The following is a 16,255-nucleotide window of genomic DNA, read 5'->3' on the forward strand; positions in this document are numbered from 1 at the left end:
TAGCATAACATCGAATACATTTTATCTAGTTTGGACATTTCACATAGTGTTGTTTTGAATATTTGTTTGGAATAGTACATTAGGAATTCTTTATTTTGATTATTTCTTTCTAATCGCATATTTGACATGCTGTCCCAATAAAAGAAACTTTATCGCCACAAACATTTCAGGCATTAATAACAACTACAGATGCATTCATTCAATTGATTCCATGTTTGTTTCAAAAGTATGAAGCTGAATACATATTGTTAGGAAAATTTCAAACTGATGCTCCTGAATCACGTTTTGGAATGTATCAGCAAATGACAGGTTCAAATTATTAAATAAATGACCTACAATTATTAGAAAGTGAGAAGAAAATGTTTCGTTTTAAAAACAATATTATAATTTCATCATCAAATATGAATGTCCCTTTTACTAGATTATGATGAGGATTCTATCTTTACTTTTGCAAATATTAATTGATTAATCAACTAACTAATGATTTTTTTTATAGAAAATGTTTCTTCTGATATTTTAGCAGTGCTAGTTTATGTTTCAGGTTGTGATGCCATGAAAAAATTAAGGGTGATAAAATGCAATATTTGCCAGGACTGGTTGCAAAGTATTCATTCAGTAGATACAGCAGATGACATTTTTGGTTTTCTTAAAGAATTAGATAGGGGGAATTAAAAATTTTCCTTCTGAAGTTACTCTATTAAAATCTTCAATTGTATATTTCTTATTTGGTGAAATTCTTAAAAACATGGAAAATACATTTCTTATGCCAGGAAAGAAAATGAATATTTTACATGAGTTATCTTGCATACCGTTAGTACAGCATACAGTTACTTTAATTAACAGATTCTTGCACTTGTGGAATGACTTTACAAACTCGGTTAGAAAATATGTTTGATAACTTGTAAAATAATGTTAAATAATTATACAAAATGTAAAAATGACAATATTAATATAAAATGTTCATATAAAAAAATTTTAAAAAGTAATTAATTTCAGTTAATAACTCACAACTGTTCGTTTTTTTTTATGCTTTGCTTCTGCATAGAGTATGTATAATATGTAGCATGTATGTATATGGTACAGCTCCAAGTTTATGAATTTATTTTTAATAGTGGAATAGGCCTGTAACTTGGGGAAATCATTTTAAAAAAACCTACACTTACCTCTTGGATGGTTTGGAAAAAGTGATTCAACATAAAATTGGAACTGGTACAAATAGATGGCTGTCTTTTTATGAATGTAATTAGCATTTAGTTCTTTGAAATTATCTTGAAAGATTTCTTTATAGTATAATATGCATGTAAGTTCATCTTACATGCATATTTTATTATAAATAAATCATGGTGATCATGCATATTCAAATGATGATCTTGCATATTCAAATTTTCTAGCATTTAAGGAACTGTATTTCATTTCCCTGTTTTGACAAAATTGAGATATGCAGATTTTATTAGTGAATGGAGTGAAGAGAGATGACTATGGGTATTTGCCTTCTAAAAATTTATATAGCTGATGCGATGGTAGCGGCATGAACTTTTACAAAATAATTCTGCCCTTAACATTTATTTTACTAAGTATAAAAATCTAAAATTTACATCCATAAAATGGATATAAATGGATTTCATTTTTATCAAAATTACATAAATAAAGTTCGCATGTGGTGATTTTCAATGATATTTTTAGTTACATAAACGAAGTACAAATTGTTTTAAAAATTATTGAAGATATATATTTTTTCCGCCTGTAAAAATATTGCATTATGAAAAATTTAATGTAAATCATACGACCTACTTGCGTTTATTAATTTTACTTATATTTATTTTAAGACAAACTATTATTTTCTTTAAACTCCGTGATTATGGTAAAGAGAAAGAGATCGACTATTTTGATCATGTGACCTTCCGAAACTGATTTCACTTCAAGGCCATGATACAGTCGGCTGTGTTGCCATTCCCGGTAGACATCGAAAGTATTCCACCTGAATTTCAATTATTTTATCTTAAGTATGCATTAGTACTCAAGTATCCAGGAATAAGCAGACATGCACTATTCATGCACAGGAATATGTAAATATAAATACAGGAATATGTAAATATGCATTATTCATGCATTCTACTTTTGGCAGTACCTACACATGTGAATAGTTATTAGTCAATAAAGATCACAAAATGAAAAACAAGAACACATTTGACAGATCAGCATTTCGAGAAAACTTTACAAATTACAATACAGATTCTCTGGATATCAAAGTTTTAATAAAGCAAAAATAATGCCAAGTTCTTCATCAGATTGAAATGACTTCCATCCTGTCAGTAATGCAAGTTTTTTTATTGTCAATGAAATTTTATAACATCGGTGTGTATTACAGATCATGTCACTTTCATAATTAAAAAAAGTACAAAGTATAGTGAAATTTCCATTAAATGTCATTATTTTAACAAAAACACAAAATACTGGATATTTTAAAAATTGGTAACTCCATCACTCCCCTAACATTTACTGCAGTCTTGCAAACCTCCCTCTCTTTTAATTTTCTGCTATGCTATTTATTTGACACATGTGCTCTACATGAATTTATTGATGTGGCCCTCAAAAGTGAAAAGTTGGAGATCTAAGGAAACTTAAGATTTACTTTAGACTATAACTAGACTATACTTAGATTATAATATTCGCTCACTTCATATCGCCAAATGTGGAGAAAATTTTTCAAGCAGTTCCAAATCAAGCACTTGATGATCACTTTGAGTTCATAAAGTAAACAAGAGCAAGTAACTGGCTTTGATAAAATAATACTAAAAATACACTTTGCTTAAATCTCTAAATATTAATTTCATAGAGTATTACACACTGATGAATTCTCTGATAAATTTTAAACATATTGGGTCATATAAAAAGTCTCCGCATTTTTTTGGTACATTTTTGAACAAAAATTTTCTTTATTGAAAATCAACTTTAATCAAGTACATATTAACCGTTGATGTGTGTACATATTATTTACCTTGGAATTGCCGCCAGAGCGGACAACACACTATGGCATATGAGGAATGTCACCGAACAGCCACATATTAACCATTTATTTATGTTCCCAGAACTTTCCCATTGATTTTTAGAGCAAGTTGGCTATTAGAAAGATTGTTCCTATATAATTATAGATGTCATAATAATTGAATGAATAAAATGCAACAGGTAGAATATGCAAATGATATTTGGAAGAAAAGCCAGAATATGGAGGAATAAAGTTTTATGACCTTTTCCAATTTTTTGGGTAGCTTCATAATTCCATTGGTGTAGAACATTTGTGGTTTATCATCGAAAAACTTGGCCAAGTGATTTTCAGTGGCATTTCGGTCAGCCAATTTTTAACCATCAAGAGAGTTTTGCAGAAACTGAAATAAATGGTAGTCAGATGATGCAAAGTCTGTGCTATACGGTGGGTGCATCAAAACTTCCGAACCAAGTTCCGTCAATTTGTTCCGAGTCATCAAAAATGTGTGCAGCTGTGCATTGTCATGATAAAACATAACTCCCTTTCTGTTGGCCAATCCTGGTCGGCCTTTCTGGACTGCTTTGTTCAAACAGTTGAGTTGTGCACAGTACAGGGTCGAATTGATGGTTTCAGCAGGTTGCAGCAGCTCATAATGGACAATTCCCTTCCAATCTCGACATCGAAATTTCTGGAAAGGAATCACGCAAACCACTCCTGGGTCCTTCGTTCATTCAAAGCATTCTCACCGTACACTTCACAAATTTTTCGGCATGTTTTTGCAGTGTTTTTACCTTTTTTATGGTAAAAAAGCATTACATAGCATATTTCTTCAGATAGTTCATTCATTTTCAAATCAATGTATAACTTTTTACATGAGCAACAAATTAGAAAACTATCTTCACAAACAATGGAAGCTGAATGTCACCTTTTAAGCACATGTTCGTTTCAGCCAATTGGATGAGTGCTGCCAGATATATAGGGGCTTCAATACCATCTAGTGGCAAAAAAAAGTGTGGAGATTTTTTATATGATCCAATATATAAAAATACTCTACTACTTAAAAACTAAGATTTTCTTGTAAAATCCTTTGTCCATTGCATGAATAATACAAGTACAAATTTTGATAGTCTGCTTACTGTAACATAGGATTAGAATAAGGATCTTTTCCTATTTGGAACTCCCCCCCCCCGGCCTTTTGTATGATTTTAATCAGGTAAAAAAAAATTTTTTTTTAAAGGAAGAAAGAAAAGAAGAAACTACTCTGCAGAAAATTAAAATAAATAGTTTAAGAAATTCTTTTCTTAAATTTAATTTAGTGACACAAATTTCAATAACAAATGAACTTGGAAGAAGGATCATAGAAACAATTCAGAATGTATTAGAAATTACATAATTTTACAGATTTTGAAATTTGCTTCAGTAAATATATATATCAGTTTAACATACAATATACATTTTATACCTGGAATTGATCATGCCAAATGTGCGATCATTATTTATAATCTGAACCATCATCGAAACTGTAGCAGGATTGAACAGCTGCAAAGGAAGTATTTGACCAGGAATCAGAACTACACCAGGTAGAGTAAGCAATGGAATTGTTTGACAGCTATCATCATCCAAAACTGTTCTACCACTGAGTTCTTCCAAATCATTACCTAAGTACTGAAAGCACATAAAGAAATGCAAAACAAATTCAAACAGCAAATTTTATAACACAAAAATTTCATAACCAGTTATGGCTGAAAGGATATTAAAATATCCACGTTACTGGCTAAAAGTATAAACCAATTTTGTTACTCCTTGTGTCATATGTGGTCTATATACAGGGTGTTTCGAAACTCATGGGCAAAAATTTAAGGGATGATAGAAAACATTTAAACAAACAATTTTCACCATACAATGCATGGGCGGAGAGCAAGTGGTGAACCAATAAATGGTGCTGCAAATGAAAAGCATAAAGCACATGTTTTCTTACACATTGTCGTTTCTAGCATGGATTTCAGAAGGCATGCTGACAGACAGTAATCAGGAAAAAGCAGACATGCATTTTATGTATGGTCTTGCAAATGGGAATGCTTTGAAAGTTGAAAGACTTTACATGTAGCGTTTCCTGTTTCAAGCGATTGCATCAGTGCCTGTGAGAAACGGGATCCTTTGTCACTGCATGCACGATACAGGGCATGGCAAGAGTGTGCAGAAGCCACAAGTTGTACAGGACATTCTGCAAAGAGTGGAAGATTGTCCGGATATTAGTACACGAGATTCCCCGTGCCGTAAATGTACCCCAAACAGTTGTTTGCTGAGTATAACAAGACAAAAGATTATACTCCTACCGTGTACAGAGAGCGCAAGCCTTGAAACCTACAGATTATGTGTCACATGTCAACTTTGCACTCTAGTTTCTGAAATAGCTAGCAATGCAGGCTGATTTCAGTGCACATGTGTATGGATTAATGCATCTTTACTCATGAGGGCATTTCTAATAAGCATCTTTATCACCCTTTAAATTTTTGCCTATGAGTTACGAAACACCCAGTATAACAAAAGGTATTCTTACAATAATGTTTCTCTCTAACAGAAAAATTAGTAACTTTTTTACAACACAGAATTTACACAATGATAGAAAACAGCATTAAACTTTGCATAAAGGTTTGCTATCCACTTACCTTATTTAGAAATTCCTTCGTCTTCAGTCTGTGGCACACAAAATTCCTTAACAATATCCAAAAACTTCCTAAAATAATCCGAACTCGAATCCGTATATCAAAGTCACCACATAAATTCACAAAAATAAGAGTAAAAAATATCTTACGTACTTCCGGACTATCTGGAAAATGGCTACTAAGTAAACCTTCATTTACACACCAGTTAATTAATGCACTTTTCCCCTTTCATTCCAAATCGTACAGAAACTTCAGATTAATCTTACTACATTCAGCCATTCTACTGTCTAAACCCGAGTTTCCCAACGTGGGGCCCACGCCCCACAAGGGGGCAATGCGACTGTTAAGGGAGGCAATTCGAAAATGGGCTCATGCAGAGTTTAAGGGGACAAAGGACTTTCTAAATATGTTTCATGAAGTCAAAATTTTTTGAAATTTCATTTTTTATTCCCCAAAATAAAGAAAAATGTAAGTGATGTATATGTAAAAAAGTTTTTAAATTGTGGTACATTTTAAATATTTTATAAAGAATTCTCGCTGTAGACATGGACATTTAAATGCATTTAAAGGCATTTAAATAACTGACACATTATGCTTTCCAGACGTTTCTCGCACATTTCAGCCAACATACTTTATTTTTTACTGTAGAAATGGCAACTGGTATATTATTCTTTTCTTGAATAGCAACAGTAGCTGCTTTCAGCTTTGTTTATATTGATCTTATATTTACTTCTTTCAGCCCTTAGTGAAATGAGGGGTGCAAGCAAGAAAAACTTTCGTCAGTATTCCGAGGCATATTTAAAATTTGGTTTCATACCCGGTCCATAAACTGTCAACTTTTGTCTTTTTATGCCAATAATGCCTGACCAACAAATCAATGAAACTATGCCTTGAGGCACATTAAGGCGAAACATAATGCTGATATAACTCAGATTTGAATTAATTTCACCCTTTAAGGAAAATTTTTGAAAATAGAGTAATATTAAAGTGTCTATTTACTGTTCATAATGCAACTGTTAATCGTGCTCTTGAGGCTATTTATGAAATTTCATTACTCATCGCTTAATCTGGGAAAAGCCGTGAGAATTTAATGTAGCCATCAATATCAGCATTTAAAACTGTTCTAGAAAAAGATGACAAAGACGTTAAAGCTATGCCACTAAATAACAATACTGTTTGCAGAAGAAAGATTAAATGAGTGAGGATATTGAAATACAACTTGTTGAAAAGCTGAAAACAAGAAAAGAAACGTTTCGGTGCAAATGGATGAACCAACTTTGAGATACAGTGAAGCCGTACTTGTAACTTGTGTGAGATATATTCATAAAGGGGATTTTGCCGAAGAAATGTTCAGTAAATCATTAGAAAGCACGACTACCTCCAAAGATATTTATAGTAAGCTAAAAAATATAATACATCTTGTACTGCAGATGGTGCTCCTAATATGATAGTTGTAAAATAAAGTAAAGCATGGAATAAGGAAAAAGGTTGCTTAAAATTGATAAAAGATGAGAATCCAAAAAGGCTTCTTGTGCATTGTGTTATTCGTAGAGAAAACCTGGTAGCTAAAAACAATTCGCCAGTTCTAAATGAAGTACTAAATTTAGTTATAAAATGTATCAATGCTATTAAAGCTAGGGCCAAATGTGAACGTCTTTTCAAGTTATTTTATGAAGAACAAAATGAAGACTATATGAGACTTGTACTTCACACTGAAGTAAGAAGGCCGTCGAAAGAAAACTGCTTGGAAAGATTTATGGAACTATTTGATACTCTTAGTTATTTTTTAAGCGACAAACCTGAAATGAAAAATCCATTAATGGATGATAACAAGGCAATTGTGAGTTATTTAGCTGATATCTTTGAAAAATTAAATATATTAAATAAACAACTTCAAGGAGCAAATAAAACTTATGATGCAAAAGGAAGATATTTGGTTTCATTATCTTTGTTGAATTATGTCCGGCATATACTATTTACCACAAAAAGTTTGAAAAGTCTCATTGGCTCCAAAAATGTGATGCGACTACCCCTATACTTGTTATTGTCAATCATCTGAAAATTTTATCGGCTGATTTAAAAGATTTTGTAACTTAAAACAAATTGATTTTCCAATTCGGATGATGCAGCCAATGCTAGTGGATTTAGCTGACATTTCAAATATGCAGTAAAAAAAAAGAACTCGCAGAAATGCAAAATGATGAGTCAATTAAAACTTTATTTAATATAAAAGGAGCGATGACATAGCTTTGTGAGGAAACCAGAATCAGATATACAAATGCAACAAAATTTGTAAGAGAACTACTGTTACCGTTTCCATCTTCATATTTTACTGAATGCGGATTTAGTGCCATAAATAATTTGCTGCTAAAAAAAATAATTAAAAAAAATCAGTTCGATATAATGAAACCGGGAGACTTGAGACTCAAGTTATCTAAATTGGAATCTGACACAAAATTTCTTTGCAGCAAGTATCAAGCGCAAGGAACTCGCTAAATTTAAATAATAAAAATTACTAATACATAAAATAAAAAACTTTCACTAAAATGAGTTTTTTCTTGAATTTCAGTTATCCATGTTCTGAAAGTTCACATACTGTGTTTGCTCATAAAATTTCGTAGTCATTTCTTCCTAAAAGCTATCATTCAAGTTTCTTTCGTAAAAATTTCAGTTTTTAAATATTAAAAATTATGTATATGCTAGTGCAAGCTTAAACCTTTTAGAGAGGATTAGATGGGGCATAGCACAAAAAAGGTTGGGAAACACTGGTCTAAACAATGAAACAAGAAATGTGCTTCCTAACAACAAACAGCACAAAAGCCCTTACAAAACATCCCATGATTCAAAATTTCCCAAAATAATGCTAACGATTACCTCATAATAGGTTTTCCATAACATTCAACTACTCAGGTTAGCATAAATGAAACAACTTGGCGATAAACGAAACAACAACTTTGCGATAAATGAAACAACAACTTCGCGATAATACAAAGGGTACCCTAAAGTCAACTGTTTTTACTAATAGTTGCTACAAATGTTACACCATTAGTATAACTAATGAAAATCATTTGCAACAAATATAGGATTTGTATTAGTGAATTATAGTTAACAATAATGGTTCCACTGTTCTGCATAATGTAGGAATAATTTGAAGATTAAATCCGATAATCTCTTAAGATAGTTCTGCAGTCAAAAAAATTAAAATATATCTCATAGTATAAAAATTAAAATATATCTCATAGTATTTTGATTAAACTTTCTTTTCTTTATAAATATTGAATTTCAGTTTGCATACACTTCATTAAATAATGAAAAAGTGTTTCATCCACATGATAACATTAAGCACTGAAGAACGTTTAATGTGACTACTTTTAATTGAGGCTTCCTATCAGCAACACTCTTAATTCTAACTCACAGCTTTAATTTTTGGACCAGGATATGAGCATAACATTAATCTCCCTTTAACAATTCTTCTGAAGCACTGTGACATGATAATGCTTAATAATATACTCTTAACATTATTAAGAATCATTTTCTGGATTCCCACACTGATTTTTTTCTCAGAGATGTTAGAATTGCAAGAGACAAATATGAATAAAGTATATGTACAATGCAAACATACAATAAAGGAAAATGAACCCCAAAAATACTAATCGATTTATACTGAACTATAAGGAGGAGTGTATTAGAGAAAAAATGACTAAAAATCGATTAAAAGTGCTAGGTTGAAAGCCAATTTAGTTAAGAGTATTTCTCAGATATTTTTATTCATATATAATATAGCATTCAAATTACATTTGCAATACAAATTCATTGATATAATAAATATGTATCCTTCTATTCCATGCCTTACAAAAAAGATATATTTGACTCATAGTTTATCTTTCAACAACCCATTTTAGTAGTATTAAATCATATTTCTTCATAGAAATCATTTTTTCTATATTTTCCTCTCTATAAAACTGAATGCAAAGAAGTCACTTATTTAAATGTCCCCCCCCAACATTTTCTCACATACCTGAAGAGCAGTCCCCCTTTATCTAGCATCCCTGTGTTCTTCCCTTTATAATTTACTACTGGACTGCAACTGACCTGTATCTGAGAATGTGTCCTTCACCTAATATTTATATAATCAAAATACAAGCACATATGAGTCATCTTTCTGTCATTTCAAGTAGAAGATCAAATCGATATACAGCGGTGGCCAAAATTATGGACACTTTTGGAAATTTTTATGTTTTTGAACTTTGTATGCTTATAGAAAATGCTACTTTCGCAAAATGCAAACTTGTATATATCATTTTAAAGAGAATTTATTACTGAATTCAATACAAAACACAAAATTCAATTATTTGCAATACAAAAAAAGTTATATGTACTTTAATATAAATAAAAAAAAAAAAAGTTATGAAGCGGTTTGTAATGTCTAGCTTTCCTGACCAATCACTGTTCTTGTTCTGAGAACCAATCAAATGTTTGTAACTGCCAATAGAAGCTGACATCATGTTTACACATGAAACAATTCATTATTTTGCTTTGTTCTGTAGAAGGAGGACCTGTTTCTTATACACTGCAATTACAAGTAGGAATTTTTGTAAAAATTTTTAATATTTAGTCAAGAAGCAATGACATCAAATAAAAGAGTAGATTGGACACCTAGAAAGAGATGTAATATTATTGTGTTACGAGAAAATGGTCTTTCCTGTGCTGAAATTGCAAGACAGGTGGGTGGTTCAGTGACTACATCTGGAGTCCGAAAGTTTTATTTACGATATCAGGAGACAAATTCAATAAAAAACAAAGAAGGAAAAAGTCGAAAAAGGTGCACTACATCTATTGATGACAGAAGAATAAAAAGACTATGTCTCCAAGATAGAAAAATTTCATCAGTGGCCATCAGAAGTGATCTGAATGATGCTGGTGTTTCTGTCAGTTCAAGAACAATCAGGAGAAGATTAACAGATGTTGAACTGAGAGGTACAATACCACGAAAAAAGCCTTATCTTAATTTTCAGCAACGAAAAAAAAAAAAGACTACAGTGGGCAAAGGAACACATTAATTGGGCAGATGATCAGTGGTCACAAGTTATATGTAGTGATGAAACTAAGATATCATTATTCGGTAGTGATGGGCAAAAATATGTAAGATGTAGAATAGGAGAAGAGCTACATCCTGACTGCATTCAAGCAACTGTGAAGAACCCAGTTAGTGTTATGATTTGGTCATGCATGTCAGCAGATGGTATTAGTCGCCTTCATGTCATCGATGGGACACTGAATGCCAGAAAATACATTGACACTAGAACCAAAACTTCTACCTTCCATCAGAGATCTCTTTCCCAACAATGCTTCGTTTATTTTTCAGCAGGATTCTGCTCCTTGCCACACGGCCAAAATATCGAAAGAGTGGTTTCGTACAAAGAGCATTAAATTGTTGTCATGGCCAGGAAACAGTCCTGACCTCAATCCTATCGAAAATTTGTGGCACCGTTTGAAAACACTTCTCCGAACGAGGTGCGAATCAAATAAAAGGGAACTAATTGAGGCTATAATTGTTTCCTGGCATCATGTAATAACGAAAGAAGAGCTTAAAACTCTTGGCAGCTCAATGAAACGTCGATGTGAAGCTGTAATAAAAAATAAAGGGTACCCTAGTAAGAACTGTAACTCGCTACAATCATCACTATCTAATGTATATCGATAACTATTATCGTTTAACTTCTTTTGCATTGCAAATAATTGAATTTTGTGTTTTGTATTGAATTGAGTAATAAATTCTCTTTAAAATTACGAGGGCTATCCAGGAAGTAGATTACGTTTCCGTCTGTGTCCGCTAGGGGCGGGGCTAGCGCGGCCATCTTGGGGTCAGAGCGTTGCGCAGCTCAGTCTGCATCTAGCCGTGCTAGTGAGAGGTTCGTGCTGTGCTCCGTTCAGATACTGTGACGGTCTGAAATGTCTGCGTTAATTGAAAATCCCGTGAGGTGCGCTCAGTAATAAGGTTTCTGACTGCAAAAAACTGTAAACCGATAGAAATCTATCGGCAGCTTCGTGAAGTGTATGGGGACAACATTATCACTGAAGGTGGAGTGCGTCAGTGGGTCATAAGATTTCAAAATGGCCGAACCAATGTTCACGACGAAGATCGAAGTGGGAGACCCAGCATAGTGACCGCCGAACTTCTCGAAAAAGTCGATGCTAAAGTCCGTGAAAATCGAAATTTCACAATAACGGAACTTTCTTTGAGTTTTCCACAAATTTCGCGAAGTTTGTTGCACGAAATCATCAGCGAAAAGCTTGGTTACCACAAGTTTTGTGCAAGATGGATTCCAAAAATCTTGACGGAGGACCACAAAAATCAGCGAATGGCTGCAGCATTGAACTTTTTGGACGCTTACCATAAGGATGGTGACTCTTTACTCGATCGCATCGTTACTGGTGACGAAACATGGGTGAAACATGTGAACTGTGAAACGAAATTGCAATCAATACAGTGGGGGCACACAAGTTCTCCCCAAAAACCCAAGAAATGCATGCAAACAATGTCGGCAAGGAAGATGATGGCGACTGTTTTTTGGGACAGAAAAGGTGTAATTTTGGTGGACTTCCTGGAAAGAGGCACTACAATAAACTCTCAAAGGTATTGCCAAACTCTCCAAAAACTCAGAAGAGCAATTCAAAACAAGCGCAGAGGAATGTTGAGCTCTAAGATCTTGTTGATTCACGACAACGCCCGGCCCCACACGGCAAATGTCACTCGTAAAGTTCTTGAATCTTTTAAGTGGGAGTTGTTTCCTCATCCGCCGTACAGTCCCGACCTGGCACCGAGCGACTTCCACCTATTCCCAGCAATGAAGAAGTGGCTGGCTATGCAGCGTTTTGATGACGACGCACAGCTGCAAGAAGAGGTAACGAAGTGGTTGAAGGCGCAGGCGGCCGAATTTTTCGACGAAGGAATTTCCAAGCTCGTACATCGCTACGATAAATGCCTTAATTTGTATGGTGACTATGTAGAAAAGTAGTATTTGAGTGTGGCTTTCATCTGTATATAATAAAATTTGTTTCCTATACTTTGTTTATTTTTTTATTCCAAAACGTAATCTACTTTCTGGATAGCCCTCGTATATACACAAGTTTGCATTTTGTGAAACGTAACGTTTTCTATAAGCATACAAAGTTCAAAAACATAAAAATTTCCAAAAGTGTCCACAATTTTGGCCACCACTGTATATCTCAAATTCTGTAGACATATAACATCGCCTTGTGCCAAAAATGTTAGTTTCTAAAATGTTCTAAAACTCTAGTACCAATGCATAATGGGCAGGGATGAATGAGAAAATCATCTGTCACACTTGCTTGCCTGCTGGGAAGAGAGTATACTGATTGTAGGAAAATCAAAATTCGCAAAAAAACTGCTCAATATCTACTTGTCATCTATCTTTATTACACATTTCTTTCAATGCAAGTTATTTAAGTGATTTTGTTTTTTGTGCTATCTCTGATATAGATAAATACAACATTTTGCTGAGTTCTATTGTTCATGTCTTGTAATTGCCAGGTCAAGAATTCCCACTAAATTGTCAATCGAAATTTTTTCTTTCTCGGCAACCTCTCTGTCACTTTCTCTGCTATTGGTAGGGATATTTTTTGGATTTAGAACCATACTACAGATTTTGTCATTTGTTAGTTAACAGAGGATAGGGGCATTGTCATCACAATGAAAAACTTCTGTTATATCATTTCATTTATTATTTATATTTAACTTTCATTTATTATTGTTCACAAATTTGATTAATTGAATTATTTTTTAAATGTTGCAGTTGGTTTGGAAGTCTGAATTTTATATCATTCCGGATATTAAATGTCCAGATTTCGGACCCTGTACCATATCAGTCCATGATGAACATACATATACTGAAACTCTGTATATTTGTTCAACATCTAAGAAAATCATCAATGAGAAATGCTCAGCATAAAAATGATATTTATAGACTGGTTATTTACCAGTATAGCAACAAAAATAGCTCACCTTTAGTAGAAAACTTTATCAAAATCAGTAACTGACACCAAAACTCAATAACTTTATAAACTCGGTAATTGAATTTAAATTTTAAAAAATTCAGTCTTAAAATTGCAGAAGCAACAAAAATCATCACAAGATCAAATTATAGTAAAAACTCTTATCAAAATGCCAACTCTAAAAAATACAGCTACTCTGCAGAAAATAACAATAAAAGGAAGTTAGCTTGATAGAGCCATCCAGCAGAAAAATCAAACAGATTACATGCGAAAGTTCAGACCTCAATAATGTTTAAGCATTCTTTTTAGCATGTAAACCTTTACAATTTTATCTTGTTTTAAATTCATTTTAACTATGTGTGCCTTTTGATACTTCATTATGTTTTATATTTTGTGTTTACACTTCTATTTTTATCTTCTATATATTTTTATTTTTCAGCACAACTTTTAACTTAACCACTAGTAAAGTATAAAAGATTTTCATTTCAGTTTTTCTACAGGTAACCAACTTACATTTATATGCTATAGAATACATACAAAGAAAAATCACACAGCCACAAATTCTATAATCACCACCAAAAAGATCAATAAAGTAATATATATAATTAAATTATTAACAGAGATTAACCCTTGGAAAATGATGAATATAAACTTATTATAAGTTGCAAACTTATTAAAGATAATCCTCTTGAAAAATGAAGAGATTAAACTATTGTAGATATAAAACTTTGTAATTAGTATCATTTAATCTAGTAGAATAACTAAATTAAACAATAAAAAAATAAAAGCATATTTAATTATTGCTGATGTCATGGAAAAGGGCTGGCTTTTCAAGGGAAATTAATTAGCCCTTCTCGATAAAATCACCAACAATAATCATAGAGATTTGATCTTGTTTCATCCCTCTCATATATCAGAATGAAATTCAATCCAATATACTTCAAAGAAATATTTCAATTTAGTTAATTCAATTTATTTTCATTAATATAAAAAAAAATTCCCAGTACTTTTCCGTTTTACCGGCGCAAACAATAAAGGTCGCCAATAATGGTACAACTGATGCTAAACAGAATATCTTCGCTGGTAACCTTTTACGCCTCATTTTCAAAACAAGTCGCAGCCATTTCTTATCAGATTGATTGTCTTTCAATACTGGCATACAATTACACAGAATTTTTACAAGATACTTAAATTTTATGCCTTAAGACCATTCACGGGAATTAAGTCAATTAGGATGCAATCAAACCACTGACCCGAAGGCAAAAATATAGAAAAGGCAAAATCAAGGGCTAAATTTATCAATACTAATGAGAATACACTAGCAAAGTAAAGCACTGCGGTTTTACATAATTTCTGAGTAAGTTATTCGTACAAATTGAAATAGTTCTTGCATTTAAACTTGTATTCCAAATTAAGATTTAACTTGAAATTAATGTAGATAATTAATGAGAAAATTAGATTTTTCTAGCACAGTTTATGTGAGATGAGATCACTTGGGGTCCCGTGATACGAACCGGCAAATCAAGATGTTGAACCATGAAAGCATAGTAAATTCTTAATGTGTTTTTACAAATTTGTCTTTATTTATTGGCTTTTTTCAAAATTTTAAACCATATTAAAACGTTTATGTCTTCAAAATAAAAAATTCTTAAGCCTAACATTTGTTAACATTTTTTATGTGTATACTGTATGTTGTCGGCAACAAAGTCTGCTTGGCGAGATTTGTGCCGGCGAGACGGAAAAGTACCAAATTCTCCAACATGATTGGATTTCTTCAAGAAAAAATGAAAAAACCTGAATGCCGAGCAAGATATTGAAAACACTGAGTGCTGGTCTGACAACTCAAACCAAAAATTAGACATAAATTAATCTTCTAAAAAACAACATACTTAAACCTAAATACACATGTTTACAATACATTCAAAAGTCATTAATCCGGACTCGTCGGGACTTCGGCGATTCCGGATTATAGATCATCAGTTTAAATCTGGTAAAATGGCATGCAGAAATTATAAAATTAAAAATATGAAACCGTAATTTACGAAATAAAGAACAATTATGATCTAAAGGGTATCAAAATTTACAAAAAAAAAAGCTTAATATTTATTTGTTTACTTTATTAAATATTTCTTTCAATGTATCGTATATACCCACGTATAAGTCAAGATATTTTAGACAAAAAAAAAAAAAAAAAAGACTTCAGAGTGGGGGGGTCGACTTATACGCGGGCCCATAAAAAAGTAAAAGAATCGGAAGTTCAAAAATTTCTTTATATAATGCAGTTGTTTTCTTCCCGTACTCAAATTGGACGACTTATCAAATAAGTCACTTACTTGAAGTAATTTCATGACTTAAATTATGTGATGAACTAATCACAGAGTTTCATACTTTAACTAGAGTAAATTTCGATTAAGCCAAAGATTTTGGATATGTTGGCGACGCTTTTGCCTGCTGGATTAAAAATGTGTGGGATAAAAGACCAGGAGCAGCTTTCAAAAAACCTTCTCTTTTAGTATACGATTCTTTTCGTGGACACTTTTCTGAAGAAGTGACAAAACACCTAAAAACGACTGTGGCCGTAATTCCG

General features: G+C 32.5%; 1 protein-coding gene across 3 annotated transcripts in view; it reads right to left on the reverse strand.

Annotated features, from left to right (window-relative positions):
• Positions 1–16,255, reverse strand: part of ohgt (E3 ubiquitin ligase component cereblon) — a 108,750-nt gene that overhangs the window by 62,639 nt on the left and 29,856 nt on the right. For all 3 annotated transcript variants that reach the window (XM_085827137.1, XM_035359469.2, XM_035359470.2), the window contains one exon: positions 4,449–4,651. In XM_085827137.1, coding sequence (XP_085683263.1) covers positions 4,449–4,651 — 203 coding nt within the window. The remainder of the gene's footprint in view (positions 1–4,448; positions 4,652–16,255) is intronic.

This window comes from Stegodyphus dumicola, chromosome 1 (assembly GCF_044657685.1).
Source record: "Stegodyphus dumicola isolate Sdum_Otavi_A_Nest chromosome 1, ASM4465768v1".
NCBI lineage: Eukaryota > Metazoa > Arthropoda > Arachnida > Araneae > Eresidae > Stegodyphus > Stegodyphus dumicola.